General features: G+C 46.4%; 1 protein-coding gene across 2 annotated transcripts in view; it reads right to left on the bottom strand.

The window, feature by feature from the left end:
* Positions 1-22,292, bottom strand: part of fam135b (family with sequence similarity 135 member B) — a 607,420-nt gene that overhangs the window by 170,581 nt on the left and 414,547 nt on the right. For both annotated transcript variants that reach the window (XM_072468261.1, XM_072468262.1), the window contains exons 8-9: positions 16,922-17,075; positions 8,783-8,832 (exon numbers count right to left, since the gene is read on the bottom strand). In XM_072468261.1, the coding sequence (XP_072324362.1) occupies positions 8,783-8,832; positions 16,922-17,075 (204 nt within the window). The remainder of the gene's footprint in view (positions 1-8,782; positions 8,833-16,921; positions 17,076-22,292) is intronic.

A 22,292-nucleotide genomic window follows, 5' to 3' on the forward strand; every position in this document is an offset into this window, starting at 1 on the left:
GAGACACGGTTGAGAGATGGGCAGGATTGGCAGCTCAACATTCCAGGATACAGGATCTCAGGCACGATAACGAAGGAGGAAAAGAGGAGGGGGTGTCGCAATTTTGATCAGGGAATCAATTACAGCAGCAAGGAGGGACAACATCTTAGAAGGCTCTTCAACTGAAGCCATATAGATAGAACTTAAAAACCAAAAAGGAGCAATCACATTGTTGGACATGTTCTATAGGCTCCCGAACAGTCCGAGAGAAATAGAAGGGCAGATATGTAGGCACATTTCAGAGAAGTGTAAAAGTAGTTGAGTAGTGATAGTGGGAGATTTCAACTTCCCCAATATTAGCTGGGGTAGCCATAGTGTGAAAGGTTTAGAGGGAGCAGAATTCTTAAAATGCATTTGGAGAACCTTCTAAGCCAGTATGTAGAACGACCTGCAAGAGAAGGGCGCTCCTGGACTTAATTTTCAGTAACAACGCTGGGGAAGCGATTGAAGTATCAGTGAGGGAGCATTTTGCAAACAGTGATTAGAACTCTGTTATGTTCAGGATTGTTATGGAGAAGATGGGCCTGAAATCAAAGTTCTAAACTGGAGGAAGGCGGATTGTAAGAAGATCAGATATGATTTGGCCGGAATGGACTGGGAGCAGACATTTATAGGTAAATCTGTGACTGAACATTGGGAAGGAAAGAGGGAGAGATTACAGGGGCAACATGTTCCAATCAAGGAAAAAGAATGGGACCAACAAATCCAGTGAACCCTGGATATCGAGGGATATACAGCATTGGATCAGGAGAAAAAGAGAGGCTTATGGCAGATATCTAGGGCTCAAAACAGCAGAAGTGTGTAGAATGTGCAAGAGGGAAATTAAAAAGAAAATTAGGAGAACAAAAAGGGGACATGGAAGGATAATGGCAGGTAAAATAAAGGAAAATCCTCAGTTGTTTTACAAGTACATTCAGGGTAAAAGGGTAACTAGAGAGAAGAGTAGGGCCCATTAAGGACCACAATGGTAATTTGTGTGTGGAGCCAAAGGATATAGGTCGGGTCCTAAATTAATACTTTGTGTCAGTGTTCACTCGTGAGAGGGACAGTTTTGGTATAGAAATCAGGGAGAAGGATTGTAAGAAAATTAAAGAGACCAAGGAGCAGGGAATACTCATTCTATTCCCACGTACATAAGGCGTACTCCAGGATAGATTTCTTCGTGCTAAATAAAACACTGCTAGCAGGGGTTGAGGACACTGTGTACTCAGCAATTGTGGTCTCAGATCATGTACCACACTGGATAGACCTACGGGCAGACATGGGAATGTCCCAGCACCGACAGTGGAAACTAGATACAGGGCTGTTAGCGGATGAGGAGATCTGTAAGCGAGTGAGAGAGGCCATTCGGGGGTACATAAAGATCAAGTACACGGGAGAGACTGCAGCTGGGTGGTCTGGGAGGCACTGAAAGCGGTCATTAGAGGGGAATGTATTTCGATTCGAGCCCACAGGGATAAAACTGAGCGGTCGGAGCTGGACAGGTTGGTAGGTGAAATTTTACAGGTGGACAGGAGGTACTCGGAGTCTTCAAATGAGGAGCTCCTGAAGGAGCATCAGAGACTTCAAATGGAGTTTGGGCTGTTTTCCACAGGAAAGGCGGAGGTACAGCTGAGGAGGGTAAAAGGGGCAATATATGAACATGGGGAGAAAGCTAGCAGGATGCTGGCACATCAGCTGAGGAAACAAGAGGCGGCGAGAGAAATAGGGAAAATAAAGGATTTGAGGGGGAAGATGATGACGGACCCGGGGTCAGTGAATGACGCGTTCGGGAATTTTATAGCTAGCTATACGAGTCGGAACCCCCGGATGGGGAGGAAGGCATGAATCAATTCCTGGGGAGGCTAGAGTTCCCAAAGGTAAATGAGGAGCTGGTGGAGGCCCTGGAGGGCCCGATTGGGCTTGGGGAGGTGATAGATGGACTGGGGGCGATGCAATCGGGTAAAGCCCTGGGACCTAATGGGTTCCCAGTGGAATTTTATGAGAAGTTCTCTGGGTTACTGGGGCCGCTCCTGGTTAAGACTTTCAACGAGTCCAAGGAGCTGGGAGTATTCCCCCCCAACGTTATCACAGGCATCAATTTCTCTCATCCTGAAGTGTGACAAGGATCTGGAGAGCTGTGGATCGTACAGGCCAATCTCCCTCTTGAATGTAGATGCCAAATTATTGGCAAAGATCCTGGCCACTCGAATAGAGGATTGTGCCCTGGAGATAATTGGGGAGGATCAGACGGGATTTGTAAAGGGCAGGCATCTGACATCCATCATTAGACGGCTTTTTAATGTAATTATGATGCCGGCGGAGGGGCGCGAGGCTGAGGTGGTAGTTGCCATGAATGCGGAGAACGCTTTCGACCGAGTGCAGTGAAAGTATCTATGGGATTTTTTAGGCAGGTTTGGGTTTGGGCAGGGATTTGTGGAGTGGGTCCAGCTACTGTACCAGGCCCCGGTGGCAAATGTAAGAACTAACCGAGTTTGGTCAGAATACTTTAGTCTTTGTCAGGAGACAAGGCAGGGATGCCCGTTCTCCCCATTACTGTTTGCCATGGCCATAGAACCCTCAGCAATGGCTTTGAGAGCAGCAAATATCTGGAGGGGAATAGTGAGAGGGGGGTGGAGCACAGGGTCTCTCTCTATGCGGACGATTTGCTGCTTTATATCATGGACCCGGTGGGGGGTATGACCGAAATCAAGAAGGTATTAGGAGTATTTGGGCGATTTTCAGGTTATAAGTTAAACATGGGAAAAAGCGAGATGTTAGTGATTCAGGCACGGGGGCAGGAAAGGAGGCTGAAGGAGCTACCTTTTAAAGTGGTTGGGAAGAGTTTTAGGTATCTGGGGATTCAAGTGGCCAAGGATTGGGGGCAGCTTCACAAGTTAAATTTGGGCAAAGCAGTGGATCAAATGAGAAGGGATTTTTGTAGATGGGACATGCTCCCACTGATGCTGGCGGGGAGGGTTCAGACGGTGAAGATGACTGTTCTTCAGAGACTGCGTTTCTTTTTCCAGTGTCTCCCGATTTTTGTCCCAAAGGCTTTTTTCAGAAGTATTAATGTCGCGATATCGAGGTTTATATGGGCGGGTAAAACCCCGAGAGTAAAGTAGGTACCCCTGGAACGGGCCCGCGGGGAAGGGGGAATTGGCTCTCCCGAGCTTTATTAACTATTACTGGGCTGCCAACATATCGATGGTCAGGAAGTGGGTAGTGGGGGAGGGGTCGGTCTGGGAGCGGATGGAGGCAGCATCCTGCAAAGGTATGAGTCTGGAGGCTTTATGCCGTTCTCGGCGGCTCGGTACTCTACAAGTCCTGTGGTGGTGGCAGCCCTGAAGGTGTGGGGCAATGGAGGCAGCATATGAGACTGGAGGGGGCGTCAGTGTGGTCACCAATCTGTGACAATCACCGGTTTGCCCCGGTGGGGCTGGATGGGGGTATTAAGGTATGGCAGCACGCAGGGATTGAGAGGTTTGGGGATCTATTTATCCAGGAGGGCTTCCCGACCTTGGAGACAATAGAGGAGGAATTTGACTTGCCGGGAGGGAACGGGTTTCGGTATCTTCAAGTGCGGGACTTTGTACGGAGACAGGTCCCAAGCTTTCCTCGCTTCCCTCTGAGGGAACAACAGGATAAAGTGCTGTCAAAAACAGGGGTTGGAGGTGGGAAGGTTTTGGACATATACAGGGAATTGTTAGAGTGGGTAGAGGCCCCTCTCAGAGAGGTGAAGAGGAAGTGGGAAGAGGAATTGGGAGAGGAGCTGGAAACTGAACTGTGGGAAAAAGCCTTGAAAAGGGTAAATGTATCCTCGTCCTGTGCTTGACTCAGTTTGATTCAGTTGAAGGTAGTACACAGGGCCCACATAATGGTATCCCGGATAAGTAGGTTCTTCGAAGAGGTGGAGGACAGGTGTGGGCGGTGTGGGGGTAGCCCGGCCAACCATGTTCATACGTTTTGGGCATGTCCGAAACTGAGGGAATTCTGGCAGGGATTTGCAGATGTTCTGTCAGCAGTCCTGGAAGGTAGGGTAACTCCGAGTCCAGAATTAGCAATATTTGGGGTGTCGGAATATCCGGGGGCAAAGGGGGAGAGAGAGGCCGATATTCTGTCTCTCTCCTCCCTGGTGGCCTGGAGACGGATCTTGCTGAGATGGAGGGACTCGGAGCCCCCGAAATCAGGAGTGTGGGTCAGCGATATGGTAGTGTTTCTCAGTCTGGAGAAAATCAAGTTTGCTTTAAGGGGATCAATGCAGGGATTCGCCAAGAGTTGGCAGCTGTTCATCGATTTCTTTAACAAAAACTGAACATCAGCAGTACGGGGGGAAAGGGAAAAAGGGGGGGTGGATGGAAAATAGGAGGCATGGTAATGTTAAATAAGGACAGGGTAATTGGGGATAGGGCGGGAGAAGTGGGATACGTGGTTTATTGTGTGTTGTTATTTTAGGGGGTATTTTGTGCATCGACCCGCGCGGTTGTTTTAGAAACGTCAATATGTTAAATTGTGAAAATTACAAATGCTTCAATAAAATATATATTTTTAAAAAGAAAATTAAAGAGATCAATATAGGCAGAGAGGAGGTGCTGAGTAGTCTGGCAGACTTAAAAGTCTACAAATCTCCAGGGTCAGATGAAATATATCGCAGGCGGTTAAGTGAGGCAAGGTAAGAAATAGCTGGGGCGCTGGCAAAAATTTCCAATTCCTCTCTGGCCACAGGAGAATTGCTGGAGGACTGGAGGTTAGCCAATATGGTACCATTATTCAAGAAGGGAGGAAAGGATAAACCAGGAAACTACAGACCAGTCAGTCTGACCTTTGTGGTGGGGGAACTATTGGAAGGAATTCTGAGACACAGAATTAGTCTGCATTTGGAGAGGCAGGGATAAATCAAGAACAGTCAGCATGGTTTTGTTGAGGGGGGGGGTCATATATGACCAACCTGAGTGAATTTTTCGAAAAGGTGACCAGGTACGTAGATGAGGGAAATTAATTTGACCTAGTCTACTCGGACTTCAGCACGGCTTTCGATAAGGTCCCACGTGGGAGACTGATAGCGAAGGTAAAACCCCATGGGATCCAAGGAAATTTGGAAAATTGGATCCAAGATTGGCTGAATGGCAGGGATCAGGGGGCAGTGGTCAAGGACTATTTTTCTGACTGGAAGCCCGTGTCCAGTGGGGTCCCTCAGGGATCATTGTTGGGCCTTGCTGTTTGTGGTTGATATAAAAGACTTACATATGAATGTAGGAGAGTTTGCGGATGATACGAAAATTGGTATGCTGGTAAATAGTGAGGAGAATAGCCTTCGATTACAAGAATATATGGACGGGCTGGTCAAATGAAATTCAATCTGGATAAGAGTGAGTTGATGCATTTGGGCAGGACAAAGAAGGCAAGGGAATACATGTTAAATGCAGGACCCTCAGGAGCACTGAGGGTCAGAGGGACCTTGGTGTGCATGTACGCTGATCCCTTAAAGTAGCAGAGCAGGTGGATACAGTGGTTAAGAAGGCATATGGTATACTTGTCTTTATTAGCTGAAGCACAGAGACTAAGAGCTGAGGATTATGCTGGAACTGCCCGAAACATTGGTTAGGCCATAGCTGGAGTATTGTGTGCGGTTCTGCAATCCACATTCCAGGAGGTTTGTGATAGCACTGGAAAGGGTGAAGAGCAGATTTACCAGGACGTTGCCTGGGCTGGAGAGTTTTAATTATGAAGAGAGATAGGATAGACTTGGACTTTTTGTCCTTGGAGCAGAGGACACTGAGGGGGTCATGATTGCGATCTATAAAATTTTGAGGGGAACAGATCGAGTAGACAGGAAGATTTTTTTTCTCTTGGTTGAGGGATTAATGATCAGGGGCCATAGATGCAAGATAAGGGGCAAGAGTTTTAGAGGGGATGTGAGGAAAATCTTTTTGTTCAAAGGGTGGTGAGAGTTTGGAACTCGCTGCCTGAAAGGGTAGTGGTGGCAGAGACACTCATAACATTTAAGAAGTATTCAGATGTGCACTTGCGATCGCAAGGCATACGAGGGCTGGGAAATGGGATTACAATAGCTAGGTGGCGGTTTTTGACCGGTGCAGGCTTGTTGGGCCTTTTCTGTGCTATATGAATCTATGACTAAGTGTATTGGTTCTGCTTCTGAAAAGATCTCTCTCCTAAAGTCTCGCCACAGCCAAGCAACTAATCTTTTGGCTAACTTTCTGTATGTATTTCTGAGGCTGTATAAGGCTCTGTTCAGACCCCATTGTGAGCAGTTTTGGGCCCCGTATCTAAGGAAGGATGTGCTAACCTTGGAACGGGTCCAGAGGAGGTTCACAGGAATGAAAGGAAATGAAAATGAAAAGAAAATCGCTTATTGTCACAAGTAGGCTTCAAATGAAGTTGAGAAGCGGTTGAGGACTCTGCGTCTGTACTCGTTGGAGTGTGGAAGAATGAGGGGGATCTTTTGAAACTTACAGGATACTGAGAGACCTGGGTAGAGTGGACATGGAGAGGATGTTTCCACTCGTAGGAAAAACCAGAACCCAAGGGCACAGCCTCAGACTAAAGGGACAATCCTTGAAAACAGAGATGAGGAGGAATTTCTTCAGCCAGAGGGTGGTGAATCTATGGTACTCTTTGCCACAGAAGGCTGTGGAGGCTAAATCACTGAGTGTCTTTAAGACAGTGATAGATAGTTCCTGATTAATAAGGGAATCAGGGGTTCTGGGGAGAAGGTAGAAGAAAGAGGATGAGAAACATATCAGCCACGATTGAATGGCAGAGCAGACTCGATGAGCTGAGTGGCGTAATTCATGTCGTCTGGTCGTAAAAGTGGCATTTGAAGTGTATTGAGTTGCTTAATTGGAGTTAGTAACGGGTATAGATAGTTTACATTTTTTCTTGTTTTTAAGAACTGTTTAACAAATAATTGGAAAGCTATTTTCTTAAATATCAATGTGGTTAATTCTGTGTTTAAATTAAAGTGTGTTTTAACATAAAAAATACCTATTGGTCAGAGTCCTCGCTTCTGGGGTGAAATATCTTTTCCTCAGTTTTAAAAATTAAAATAATATTGGGGTCAGGTCCAATGGTTAAATGTTGGAGTCGTGAACACAGCCAAGTCCATCATGCAAAACCGCATCTCAACCATTGACTCTGTCTACAACTCCCGCTGCCTTAGGAAAGCATTTACATTGTGTATTCATGCATGTCCTTTTTCTTTCACGTATGCAACAATCTGTCTGGATTAGATGCAGAACAATACTTTTCACTGTATCTTGGTACGTGTGACAATAAATCAAATCAATCAATAAATCAATCAATCCAGTATCCAAACATACTTGATCATTTAAATTTCTTTCAACTCATTTTACGGTCCATGACCTCCTAAGATTCAGCTATTGCTGCTCATTTAGTATTGCCTGCAAATATAATCGGGTAACACTGAATTTCAAATTTGGGTTGCTCACGGGAATTAGAAATAGCACTTGCACTGATAGCAATATCTGAGTTACTGCACTCAGACTTCCTACCGCTTAATTCTCTTACAATTAAGACATTTCTGTTTGATTGGAATCCCATCCAGAAAGATTCACTCTCCACCACCACCGCAGATTGACAGCAGCAGTATGTACCCTCTAAATGAAAATGAAATTAAAATCTCTTATTGTCACAAGTAGGCTTCAAATGAAGTTACTGTGAAAAGCCCCTAGTCGCCACATTCCGGCGTCTGTTCGGGGAGGCTGTTACGGGAATTGAACCGTGCTGCTGGCCTGCCTTGGTCTGCTTTCAAAGCCAGCGATTTAGCCCTGTGCTAAACAGCCCCTACAAGAGGTCCTGCAGAAACTCACCAGTGCTCTTTAGACAGCATGTTCCAAATCCACAAGTGCGACCATCTAAAAGGACAAGGGCCACAGATACATGGGAACACCACACCTGGAAGTCCCTTTCCCTCCCCCTTCCTAAGCCACTCACTATGCTGACTTGGCTAAATACTTTCATTCCTTCACTGTCGTTGGGGCGAAGTCCGAGAACTCCCTCCGTCAGGGCACTGTGGGTGTACCTGCTCCATATGGACTCCAGCGGTTCAACGCAGTAGCTCACCATCACCTTCTCAAGGGCAGTTAAGGATGGGCAATAGATTTTGGCCGAGCCAGTGACACCCACATCCGGTAAATCAAATTTTAAAACCTCCGCTCGATGTGAGGAACAGGGGGCTGGATTCTCTGTCGGCAGGATCCTCTGCTTCGCCAGCAGTGCACTCACGGCCATGGATTTCCCGACGCCGCGGGAGTGCCCACAATGGGAAACCACATTGGCCGGCTGCCGGGAGGATCCTGCTGCCGCCGGGGGCATGCCACACCCGGAACAGAGAACCCCACCCAGGGTCTTGTAAAATGTTAAGCTGGGAGTCTGGGCAGCTTCACTTGATTGGGAGAATATCTAGAGTCATAGAAAATTATACAAAACAGCTTTTGAAATGTTTTCCCAAGGCTACTCTGGTACCATTTTTAATCTCAAATAGAAAATACTCGCGACCTACTTTTCAGTGAATTATGTAATTTGTTCCTTCAATCCTGACCTGTTTAGTTCAAGTCACGACGAAGACTGAAATTTAACTTTGGTAGGATGTTGAATGGCCAATAATGGGCGGCTGATCCACTGCTGCCCTTATCACCCAATTGCCAAAGTTCCAATTCACCTCTGCAGTGTTTCTCCCAAGAATGAAGTGGGTATTTTTAACATAAGTAATTAAACTCCTCACCTGTAGGTTAATGCAGAGCTGGGACAGTGTTTCTTCAATGAGGCAGTCCTCTGGAAACAATAAAAATGTAGAGTCTTTTAGAATTTTATCCCCCAATAAAAGAGCTATAATACAATGTAATCATTTAAAACAGAAAAAGGTGAAATTAGAATCGGAATCATAAAGAGCACAAATGAAGGCAATTTGGTCCACAATGCTCATTTCCTCTACTCTCCTCTTTGCACCTTTATCTTCCTCAGCTTCAAACAACATGTCTATCAGTGTCTGGGAGAGCAACGTCAGGCTAATGTTTTTGGTGTCGGCCTTTTGTCAGAAGCATTATGAGGAAGGACACATGCCCAAAAGCCTGCGCCGACCATGTTGCCCGTCTAAACTAAAATCTTCGACACTTCCGGGGTCCATATCCCTCTATTCCCATCCTATTTATGTATTTGTCAAGATTGCCCTTAAATGTCACTATCGTCCCTGCTTCCACCACCTCCTCCGGCAGCAAGTTCCAGCACCCACTACCCTCTATAAACAATTTGCCTCGTACAAATAGTTTACCTCGTACATCAATGTTTTACCCCGTATCCTTAGGCTGTGACCTCTGGTTCTGAACCCCCCACCATCATGAACATCCTGCCTCCATCTACACTGTCTAGTCCTGTCAGAATTTTATAGATATCTATGAGATTCCTCCCTCATTCTTCTAAACTGCAGCTAAGCAAACCAATCTCTCCTCATACGTCAGTCCTGCCATCCCAGGCATCAGTCTGGTAAACCTTTGCTGCACTCTATAGCAAGGAACATTCTTCCTCAGATAAGGAGTCCATAACTGCACACAATACTCCAGGTGTGGTCTCAATAAGTCCCTGTATAATTGCAGAAAGACATCCTTGCTCCTGTTCTTGAATCTTCTCACGATGAAGGCCAACATACCATTTGCCTTCTTTGCTGTCTTTTGCACCTGAAAGCTTACTTTCAGTGACTGGTGTACATGGACGCCCAGGTCTCATTGTACATTCCCCTCTCTCAATCTATAGCAGTCAGATAATAATCATCCTTCTTGTTTTTACTACCGAAGTGGATAACCTTACATTTATCCACATTATACTGCATTTGCCCACTCACTCTACTTGTCCAAATCACACTGAAGCATCTCTGCGTCCTCCTCATATTTTACCCTCCCACCCAGCTTTGTGTCATCTGCAAATTTGGAGATATGGGCCGGAATTCATGCTGGGTCAGAGAATCGCTGGGGGGGGGGGGGGGGGCCAGAATCGCGTCATGCCGCCCCGACGACTGCTCGCCGATTCTCCAGCGCCGATTTTCGGGCGCCCGCGGGATCGCCGCTGCGACGGTCGCGTTGAAAGCTGCACCCTCCCCCCCCCCCCGCCAGCGATTCTCCGGGCCTTGAGTGCCTGCCGAGTCCCACCGGCGTGGGTTACGTATGGTCCGGCCGTGGCACTCATGCGCGGACTCGCGCCGGCCATGGCGCGCCAGCTTTCGGGCGCCGGAGATGCGGACACCACCCTGGCGCCGTACTAGCCCCTAGGAAGGGTGGATAGCTGGCAGTTGAGGCCCGTTGCTGCCAGAGTGGCTCACGCCACTTTTCACACCGGCGTCAGAATTGGCCGCAGGATTGGAGAATCCTGGCCATTATAGAACATAGAACATAAAACATTACAGCGCAGTACAGGCCCTTCGGCCCTCGATGTTGCGCCGACCTGTGAAAACACTCTAAAGCCCATCTACACGATTCCCTTATAGTCCATGTGTCTATCCAATGACCATTTGAATGCCCTTAGTGTTGGCGAGTCCTCTACTGTTGCAGGCAAGGCATTCCACACCCTTACTACTCTCCGAGTAAAGAACCTACCTCTGACATCTGTCCTATATCTATCTCCCCTCAATTTAAAGCTATGTCCCCTCATGCAAGACATCACCATCCAAGGAAAAAGGATCTCACTGTCCACCCTATCCAATCCTCTGATCATCTTGTATGCCTCAATTAAGTCACCTCTTAACCTTCTTCTCTCTAACGAAAACAGCCTCAAGTCCCTCAGCCTTTCCTCATAAGATCTTACCAGGCAACATTCTGGTAAATCTCCTCTGTACCCTTTCCAATGCTTCCACATCCTTCCTATAATGCGGCGACCAGAATTGCACGCAATACTCCAAATGCGGCCGCACCAGAGTTTTGTACAGCTGCAACATGACCTTATGGCTCCGAAACTCAATCCCTCTACCAATAAAAGCTAACACACCGTACGCCGTCTTAATAACCCTCTCAACCTGGGTGGCAACTTTCAGGGATCTATGTACATGGACACCGAGATCTCTCTGCTCATCCACACTGCCAAGAATCTTATCATTAGCCCAGTACTCGGTCTTCCTGTTATTCCTTCCAAAATGAATCACCTCACACTTTTCTGCATTAAACTCCATTTGCCACCTCTCAGCCCAGCGCTGCAGTTTATTTATGTCCCTCTGTAACTTGTAACATCCTTCCGCACTGTCCACAACTCCACCGACTTTAGTGTCATCTGCAAATTTACTCACCCATTCTTCTACGCCCTCCTCCAGGTCATTTATAAAAATGACAAACAGAAGTGGCCCCAAAGCAGATCCTTGTGGTACACCACTAGTAACTGGACTCCAGTCTGAACATTTCCCACCAACCACCACCCTTTGTCTTCTTCCAGCTAGCCAATTTCTGATCCAAACTGCTAAACCACCCTGAATCCCATGCCTCCGTATTTTTTGCAGTAGCCTACCGTGGGGAACCTTATCAAACACTTTACTGAAATCCCTATACACCACATCAACTGCTTTACCCTCATCCACCTGTTTGGTCACCTTCTCAAAGAACTCAATAAGGTTTGTGAGGCACGACCTAACCTTCACAAAACCGTGTTGACTATCTCTAATCAAATTATTCCTTTCCAGATGATTATACATCCTATCTCTTCGAAACCTTTCCAAGATTTTGCCCACAACAGAAGTAAGGCTCACTGGTCTATAGTTACCGGGGTTGTCTCTACTCCCCTTCTTGAACAAGGGGACAACATTTGCTATCCTCCAGTCTTCTGGCACTATTCCTGTAGACAAAGATGACTTAAATATCAAAGCCAAAGGCTCAGCAATCTCCTCCCTATCTTCCCAGAGAATCCGAGGATAAATCCCATCTGGCCCAGGGGACTTATCTATTTTCACACTTTCCAGAATTGCTAACACCTCCTCCTTATGAACCTCAAGCCCTTCTAGTCTAGTAGCCTGAATCTCAGTTATCTCCTCGACAACATTGTCTTTTTCCTGTGTGAACACAGATGAAAAATATTCATTTTGCACCTCTCCAATCTCCTCGGACTCCAGGCACAACTTCCCACTACTGTCCTTGACAGGCCCTACTCTTACCCTAGCCATTCGTTTATTCCTGACATATCTATAGAAAGCTTTAGGGTTATCCTTGATCCTACCTGCCAAAGACTTCTCATGTCCCCTCCTGGCTCTTCTTAGCTCTTTCTTTAGCTCTTTCTTTAGCTCGTTCCTAGCTAACTTGTAACTCTCGAGCGCCCTAACTGAACTTTCATGCCTCATCTTCACAGAAGCCTCCTTCTTCCTCTTGACAAGTGTTTCGACTGCTTTAGTAAACCACGGTTCCCTTGCTCGACCACTTCCTCCCTGCCTGACAGGTACATATTTATCAAGGACACGCAGTAGCTGTTCCTTGAACAAGCTCCACATTTACATTGTGCCCATCCCCTGCAGTTTTCCTCTCCATCCGATGCATCCGAAGTCTTGCCTCATCGCATCATAATTGCCTTTCCCCCAGATATAGCTCTTGCCCTGCGGTATATACCTATACCTTTCCATCACTAAAGTAAACCTAATCGAATTGTGGTCACTATCACCAAAGTGCTCACCTACCTCCAAATCTAACACCTGTCCTGGTTCATTACCCAGTACCAAATCCAATATGGCCTCGCCTCTTGTTGGCCTATCTACATACTGTGTCAGGAGACCCTCCTGCACACATTGGACAAAAACAGACCCATCTAAAGAACTCGTACTATAGCGTTTCCAGTCAATATTTGGAAAGTTAAAGTCCCCCATAACAACTACCCTGTTGCTTTCGCTCCTATCCAGAATCATCTTTGTAATCCTTTCCTCTACATCTCTGGAACTTTTTGGAGGCCTATAGAAAACCCCTAACAGGATGACTTCTCCTTTCTTATTTCTAACCTCAGCCCATACTACCTCAGGAGACGAGTCCTCATCAACTATGTTTAGTTCCCTCATCTAAAGCATTACATATATTGTGAATAGCTGGGGTCTGAGCACTGATCCCTGCTGTACTCCACTAGTCACTACCTGCTATTTGGAAGGAAAAGTACCTGCTTACTCCTACTTTTTGTTGCATGTCTGTCAACCAGTTTTCTATAAATCTCAATGCACTACCCCCAATCCCATGAGCTTTAATTTTACAAGTCCCTCTATGACGTGGGACTTTTGTCAAATGCCTTCTAAAAGTCCAAATAAACCATATCTTCCCATCATCAACTCTATAAGTTACATCCTGGAAGGATTCAAATGGATTTGCCAAGCATGATTTCCCTTTCATAAATCCATGCTGACTCTGTCCGTGCTTGCCACCAAGTGCTCTGCTATAAAATCTTTTTATCATGGACTTTAGCATGTTCCCCACCACCGATATCAGGCTGACTGGGCTATAATTCCCTGTTTTCACTCTACCTCCTTTTTTAAATTGTGGGTTTCCATTAGCCCACCCTCCAATTCGTAGGAACTGTTAGAGAATCTATAGAATCTTAGAAGATAACGACCAATGCATCCACTATTTCTCAGGCCACTTCCTTAAGTACTCTGGGATGTAAATTATCAGGCCCTGGGGATTGATCGGCCTTCATTCCAATCAATTTCTTCAACACCATTTCCCTACCAACATTAACTTCCTCCAGTTTCTCCCTCTCACTAAAACCTGTGTTCCCCAACATTTCTGGCATGTTATCTGTGTCCTCCTTTATGAAGACAGAACCAAAGTATGTATTTTGTTGGTCAGTCATTTCTTGGATCCCCATTATAAATTGCCCTGTGTCTTCACATACCGAAATAAGCCTTTTAGTCAGTTTTTAATGTTCCCCGTAATGCTCCCCGTGACTCTCAAAGTCTACTTTCCCATTCTTAATCAACCCCTTTTGTCCTCCTTTGCTAAATTCTGAACTGTTCCCAATTCTCAAGTCTGCAATTTTTCTTCTGGCCAATTTGTATGCCCCTTCCTTAGATCTTTATTGGCTGTCTTTATTTTAGTTTCCCAATCTTTGTAGCCTTCTTCTGGTAATCATATCTTCTTTAAGAGTATTTCTTATGGAGATGACATCATTAGATAAATGTTGCAGTGATTAGGGTCTGAAACTCTACCTCTCTTCACAGTAATGCCCATAGTTCACATTTAAAATCAATGTATATCCTTTCTAAATCACAGCATTCTAAGGTCTAAATTTGCCCAGAGGAACAGATTGTGTACTGAAGAATTGTAGGATGTAATTTATATCTAGTTTTAACCATAACCCAGTTGTGATTATGTCAATTGAAATTACCAGGTTAGTGCACTCATTGGGTATAAATTATACTCCCCATCTCCTTGTCGTGCAGATCTGAACAAAGCACACATTGCTTTATGGTACTCCTAACATTGAAATCAAATAATGACATTTCAATTATAACACATTTTACCTGGCCTCTGGAAACACTCATACCACCTCTGTGAACTGTTAGGTTTTCTCAAAAGTGGAGGGAGGTAGATAATGCATTCCCAGGCCAGTAAGAGGCAATCTGTATTCCCCTGTAATGGGAACCCTCTCAGCTGTCAGATATGGTCCATTTGCCATAATCTTGTACTCCTGCATTGTATCACATATCTATTCTCAGTCACAGACAATTAGAAGTAAAACTATTGCCTTTCTCACAATTAAAAATAGGCCTGAGAGTATATTGCTTATATGCATGATATATATATATGCCTCTATATGCTGATGTCCTTCTCTAAAGATTCAGGTTATATGCAGCAAAAGTGAAGAGAGATTGAAGGCAAGTTAATAAGAGCAAGGTTATGGACATGACATGGAACTGGTAACAGCGGGGAAGGATGGTCAAGTAATTTCAGCTGCCAAACTCACAGAATGTTAAATCTGTACTAAATGCCACCAAATTTTGGTTGCTTTTTGCTAGGTGTGCAGGTTCAAATATCGCTTCTGAGATTCAAGTCGACAAATAATTTCTCAGTACGAAATGCCACTTGGACAATCTCGGGAAATGGGTCTCACTGCTAAGATCTACATTTCTTGCCCATCCTGAGTTGCCCTGACAGGATCTGGTGGATTTGGTCCCAATTAAGAGTGCAATAAAGGGTCAGTACCATTGGTGTGGGATTGTTGGTTAAGAGAGTTCTGGATCCTTTGGGTAAGCCTGCTGCGGAGTCAAGGAATTGTTATAATTTCAAATATCATCACTACAAATTAGATGTGATTTTACTGCAACAATTGTTCACAGGCTCCATCCTACAAAGGTAACTTGACCATTACATTGATCTGCATTGTGTAATTATTGAGATGTATTTGAACATTTTTCTCTTTGAAAAAAGTGCTGCACTAGAGAAAAAATGTTTAGATACTTTTGTGTTATGATTTGACGTGATTTAAAACTCCTCTGTGCTTTAACTTTGAAAAGAAATTGGCCTTCTGTTTTAACTTAGAAACTAAAATAGCTACCTGGCTCCTGGAATTCACCAAATGACAGTCCATCTGATATAGCTTAGAAAAAACACAAATATCTGGGCCGGGATGCTCCCAGGTCACGGGAGAAGCGGCGCCAATCACTCCGCCGTCAACAGCCAAAATTCTCCGCATTTTCGGGGGCTAGGTGGATGCCGGAGGGGTTGGCACCGCTCCAGCTGGCGCCGAAGGGATGGCGCGGGTTCGCACATGCGCGGAATGGGCGGCGTAATTTTGGCGCATGCGGGGGGGGGGGGGTTCTCTTCTCCACGTCGGCGAAAGAATTGGACCCATGGAACAAGCCCGCCCGCAGATCGGTGGGCCCCGATCACGGGCCAGGCCACCGTGGGGGCACCCTGATGATGGATCCCCCCGCACCACCCCCGGAAAAGACCGCCCATGCATACTCACCTAGTAACCCACGCCAGTCAGACTGGCCAAAAATGGACGGCCACTTGGCCCATCATGGCCCGGAGAATTGCCGGGAGGGCCGCTGTCAATGCCCCTGGTTGGCGCGGTGAGAATCCCGCCGCTGCCTGAAAAACGGTGCCGGAGAATACGGCAGCCGTCGTCGGGACGGGATTCGCGCTGTCCCCAGGGATTCTCCGACCCGGCGGGGGTCAGAGAACCCTGCCCCTATTTTCTAGGTGTCATTAAGCTTCCCTGACTGTATCTATAATGGTTTGTTTTGACAGATTATCCTATTATGAATGCTGGGATGAGTTTCAAAAGCACTTGAAGCACTTAGCTAATTGTGATTATGCACACATTTGTATTGAAGTTTTAAGAGGTTATTATTCCACAACCTTGCCGTTGATGCGGTTTCTGAATAGATGCTAATTTCTTTTGCAACTCATTGACTAACTGGGAGTTTAACTTTCTTCAATAGGTCTGGAGTTTTTTATCTGCAGTAGAAATGATGGTCAGATTGAATAACAGCTCTCTTTGACTGTTTGAAGTTTAATTTTCTGCATGACCACTTCAAGAATTTCCCATTGATATTGCAAGGATCCTGAGGTAGGTACTGGGTGTGTGGCTATGGAGTATACATGTGGGATACTGCATGGATGAGGGGGTGGGGGTGGGGGGCATAAGAATAATATGGAGAGCCGGACTGATGCCTGCAAGAACAGAGATAGACCTACTAACTAACCTGCTTTCCTCCAATGCTGCCTCAAGCCAGCTTAGATAGATGGAATACCCAAACCCAAGGTGAAAATTCAGCCCTCATCTTCTCAGTCCAGTAACATAACCACTACACTACCTGCCCACAGAGAATGGTATAGCTGGGTCTTCAGCTTCTGAAAAAGGAGTGGCAGTGAAAGACAACAGTGAATATGTTTTATGAAACAGCTCCCCCTCTTACCAAGTTGAATCTGATGCAGTTCTGGGATCTGCTTCATGATTGCGCTGAAGTGGCAAAGGAGTCCTTTGTAGGCAGAGAGTAAAGTCCGACAGAGGCTTTCATGCCATCGGTACGCAAGCTGCATACAGCCCTCAGAAGTGGCATTAGTGTTCCCCTGAAAGGAAGAATAAAGAGACTGATATGGGAACACTGAATTTCATGGTTAATATCAGTGTAGTCAAAGAAAAGATGACTCTATCCAAACCGGCTTTCCTACATTTTCCTTGACTCATAATGATAATAATAATCGCTTATTGTCACAAGTAGGCTTCAATGAAGTTACAACGCCACATTCCGGCGCCTGTTCGGGGAGGCTGGTACGGGAATTGAACCCACGCTGCTGGCATTGTTCTGCATTGCAAGCCAGCTATTTAGCCCACTGTGTTAAACCAAAAACATACCATGTATGTGAATAATTAAACAATTCTGAGATTTTCCCCATGCAAGAAAAAAAATGACACCTTACATTCAAAGCATAACGTCCAATCCATTAATGTCCAATCCATTATCTCAATGTCACCTCAAGGCTGCAACTCTCTGTTACAATTTTGCTTCTCTTTTCAGTATTGTCAGTGTTCCTCTTAATATTCTTCTTTTGTTCCACTTACACTCCAAATATGGGGCGAAATTCTCCTACCCGCCCCGCCACATTTCTGCGCCAACCGGCCGGCGGGAGTCTCCGTAACACCGGTCGGTCAATGGGGTTTCCCATTGTGGGGCAGCCCCACGCCATCGGGAAACCCCCGGGCGCCGGCAAAACGGAGACTCCCGCCGGCGGAGAATGACGCCCCTGGTGTCTTACGTGTATTGCCTTTCCCCCAGCATTCTCACTGTGTTGAAATCAGAATGTAAACTACTGTAACTCACTCTTTTCCAGGACTTCAAAACTAAAATTCTTCATTGCACTTCGTTCTTCCCCATCTTTTAATAACAATAATAATAATCTTTATTAGTGTCACAAGTAGGCTTACATTAACACTTCAATGAGGGAGAATTCAGAATGTCCAATTCATTTAACAAACACGTCTTTCGGGACTTTTGTGTGAGGAAACTGGAGAACCTGGAGGAAAACCACACAGGGAGAATATGCAGACTCCACCCAGACAGTGGCCCAAGTCGGGAATCGAACTGGGTCCTTGGTGCTGTGAAGCAACAGTGATAACCACTGAGCTACCTTGCTGCCCACATGGCTCCGAGATTAAATCCTGTCATCGTATATTCATTACTTTTCTCTGATTCCTGTCAGCCTTGCTGCTGAAAGACACTTCCACCTAAGTTTCTCAATTAAGAAGAAACAAAAAGGTGCGTGTAGGCAAAGGTGAAATATGCGGACTACTTTTGAGATCATAACTGCAACTTTAACAGGAGGCTGTACGTATATTTGTATTTTCTGTTTTCTACGTGACACCATTATTGAGGCAAGATGCTGCAACTATGGAAAATAACAGCTCACAAATACGCAGTCAATCTTGCTAAATGCCACTCAGAGGCAAACCGAGCACTTCCTCAACTCGGTGAAAACATTTCAATTTTGGAAAAAAGCAGAGGTTAATGGAACAGGTATAATTTGCAAACTGCTGAGCTCATTAGACCATCTGAAAAAAATGGTTGGTGCGTGGTTGGTGCGGTGCCGGGCGCGGGCCGCTCCATGCGGCCGGCCCACCGATTCTTGGCCCGGGATGGGTCGAGCAGCCGTCGTGAAAACGCTGAGTCCCTCTGGCGCCGTCCACACCTGTTCTCAGCCGGTGGGAACTCAGCGTGGAAGGGATGGGTGTCAGCCTGTGGGGGGGGGGGGGGGGGGGCTCTCTGTTTGCTGGCCTCCTTTCTTCTGCTCCAGTCCCTGTAGTCCTGCGCCATTTGCGTCGGGGCCGGCGCGGACAAGGGAGACACCTCACATGTGCGAAAACTGCGCCGGTGGGACTGCGCATGCGCGGGGTCGCGCTGGACCCACTGCGCATGCGCGTATCCCCCGGCGCTCATTCCACACCGGGATCAGCAGCTAGAGCGGTGTGAACCGCTCCAGCGTCGTGCTGGCTCCCTGTAGGAGCCAGAATTGCTGATCCCGGGGCCGTGTTAATCAACACTTAGCCTCAGGATCAGAGAATCCCGCCCAATGAGTGAGGAAAGAATGAGGTTGAGATTTAATGCTCTCTTCGCTGAATAACCTGTTGCCATTGTCTTGGCTTAAACTTTAAGGATAGAAATGTGGGGAAGGTACAAATGGGCCCCGACATTGCTGGAACTTAATCTAACATCAGGGGAACCTAACTCAACTTGTAATGGGAGAGAAAATTGTGGAGAGAATTTTTTTATTTTTTTTAATTGACACATTTAATTTCACACTAATGGGAGAGCAATTTCCTGCAATAAGATTGCAGGGTAGGAAGAGAAGGGAATGTACTGATTTTGAGCAGATGGCACTCTCTCCAATTTATGATGTGGGGGTTCCTCATTAATGCAATTTTCATATCTTGACAATCACCCAGAAAACCACAACTGCACACTCTCAGGCTGCTCTCCTCAACAGCAATTCAAACCCTTTCTCACAATCAGGGCTAACAGATGTGGCATTATGCTGTAAAACATCTCCGTGGGAACCTAATTAAACCAGAGTGTATTGCACATCTCTTCAAAGCCCAGTTAACTGAGGTGAGGAAAACAAACTGTGTTATTCCTGATTAATGATATCGTAAAATGACTTTTTAGCTGTAATAACAGGTGAGAGGCAGTTCTTGCGATCAAAGTGCATTAATCAGCAGAAAACATTTTATGAGTTTATCAATTAGATTAGACACAATAACCATGTGTAGGGAAGAGTGAACCTGGGGAACACAGGCACCAAACAAAAAGGTCTACATATTTTGGATTAAGATATTCAAAGTTCTCCTGCACAGATAAAATTGAAATTCAAGACTGTGACACTTAAATGACTGAATTAATTCAGGATCTCCCAATATTTATACATTGTGTTGTAAGTAAAAAGACCAATTTCATAAACAATCCATGTATCCTATATGCATAATGTGACTGTGACAGCACATGGCAGGATCCGTATACCATTGTCCTTTGCACCTGAAATTGCAAGGGCTGTCCAACTGTGTTTTCAATTCCATCTCAAAAGGCACCAAGAATAAACAGTGAGCTCATTGTATTTAGACTAAAATTGAGTGATCAGATTTAAAGAAAAAAATACTTATATTTAAACAGCAACATAAAGAAAATCCTGTGGAAGCTGGGAATCTGAAATGAAAACAGAAAATGAAGGAAATATTCAGCAGGTCTCGCAGCACCTGCGGTAAAAGAAAAATCGCGAGCGTTTCAGGTCAAGGATCCTTCTTCTGTGTTCTGGAGAAGGACCTTGACCTGAAACATTAACACTGTTTCTCCCTCCACAGATGCTGCCCGACCTCCCGAGTATTTCCAACAATTTTTTGTTTTACTACATTTCTATAGTACATTTCACAAACACAGGGGGCAAGATTCTCCGACTCCCCGCCAGGCCGGAGAATCGCCGGGGGGCGGCATGAATCCCGCCCCGCCACCGGCTGCCGGATTCTCTGGCGCTGGTTTTTCGGCGGGGGCGGGAATCACGCCACGCTGGTCGGAGGCCGTTGGCAGGGGGCCCCCCTGGCGATTCTCCAGCCTGCGATGGACCGAGTGGCCGCCTGTTTTCAACAGGTCCCGCCGGTGCGAAATACACCAGGTTCTTACCGGCGGGACCTGGCTCTGCGGGCGGACTGCGGAATCCTCGGGGGGGCGCGGGGGATCTGGCCCCGGGGGGCTCCCACGGTGGCCTGGCCTGCGATCAGGGCCCAACGATCCGCGGGCGGGCCTGTGCCGTGGGGGCACTCTTTCCCTCCGCGCCGGCCGGTGTAATGGTCCGCCATGGCCGGCGCGGAGAAGAACCCCCCTGCGCATGCGCTGGGACGACGCCAGCACACGCTCCCGTGCATGCGCTAACTCGCGCCGGCCGGCGGAGGCACTCCGGTGCCAGTTGGCACGGCGCCAAGCCCTTCGGCACTGGATGGCGCGGCGCCAACCCCGCCGGCACCGTACTTGCCCCTGTAGGTGCGGAGGATTCCGCACCTTCCGGGCGGCCTGACGCCGGAGTGGTTCACGCCACTCTTCGGCGCCGGTACAGCCCGTCCCGCCGGTTAGGGGAGAATCCCACCCAGGACATCTCAAAGCTCTAAGTATAGTTACTCTTGTTATGTGGGAAACACAGAAGTCAACTTTTGCACAGCAAGCCCTCACAAACAGCAACACAATCATGACAAGGTAATCATGAACCAAAAGCCCTCAGCTCTGGCCTTATGAAGTTGGGTGGATATTGATAAAGCTGTTGAAGATGGTTGGAGCTAGGCTGCTGTCCTGAAGAACTAAATAGAAAGTACCACAAATATATACCTTCACTCCATCCAATGTCAGTGTGTGTGGTGTGCGTATGTTTAAATAGTAGCCCTGTTGCGGGAGGGCTTTGGGTGAATGGATGGCTAGGGAGTTTGAAACCTAACCACTGACCCAGGAAGGATACTGGAGGAAGAAACTACATTGGTGTGATTTTAGACAGGCCTGTTGGTTCTCCCAAGTCCATGTGAAGGTTTTGCTGGACGATGTCAGGACCAGGTGGGAAGTTTTCAGCAAGTTGGAGAACATTGAGTTCCATTCGAAGTTCCTCATTTGCAGCCGTTTGGACTGACAGAAGCAACATTTGAGATACATAGGTATCAGGAAATGACCATCTCCAACAACAGCACGCCCAAGCACCTCCATTTAAAATTCACTGCCAACTACATCACCTTATTATCCACCATCAACATCCTCAGCGTCACAATGGAGGAGAATCTCAACTGCATTTGCCACATAAATGCAATGGCTGCTAGAGTTGGTCAGAGGGTACATAATCTATGATGTGTGTCTCATCCCTAATTACCCAAAGGTTCTCCATTGTCTACTAAGCACAAGTCTAGAGTGTCACGGTATACGTGCAACCTATTTGAAAAGGTGCAGCTACAGCAATTAACAACAAGTGTAGAAGTGCACTCTCTCCACCACTGGCACACTGCAGTGTGAATTATCTACAGGATGCATTGCAGCAAAGTCACTAATTTCTTCAGAAACACTTCCCAAACCTGCTACCCCAACCACTGAGAAGGATAAGTGCATCTGGTTCATGGTTTCACCATTACCTCAGAGATGCCTTCCAAGTCACACACCATCTTGCCTTGAACCTATGTCTCCATTTCTTCGTCACCTCTGGGTCAAGACTTCAAACTCTCTACCAAACACCATTGTGGGGTTACCTTCACCATATGGATGAAAACGTATGATG

Source organism: Scyliorhinus torazame, chromosome 11 (assembly GCF_047496885.1).
Source record: "Scyliorhinus torazame isolate Kashiwa2021f chromosome 11, sScyTor2.1, whole genome shotgun sequence".
In the NCBI taxonomy this organism is placed as follows: domain Eukaryota; kingdom Metazoa; phylum Chordata; class Chondrichthyes; order Carcharhiniformes; family Scyliorhinidae; genus Scyliorhinus; species Scyliorhinus torazame.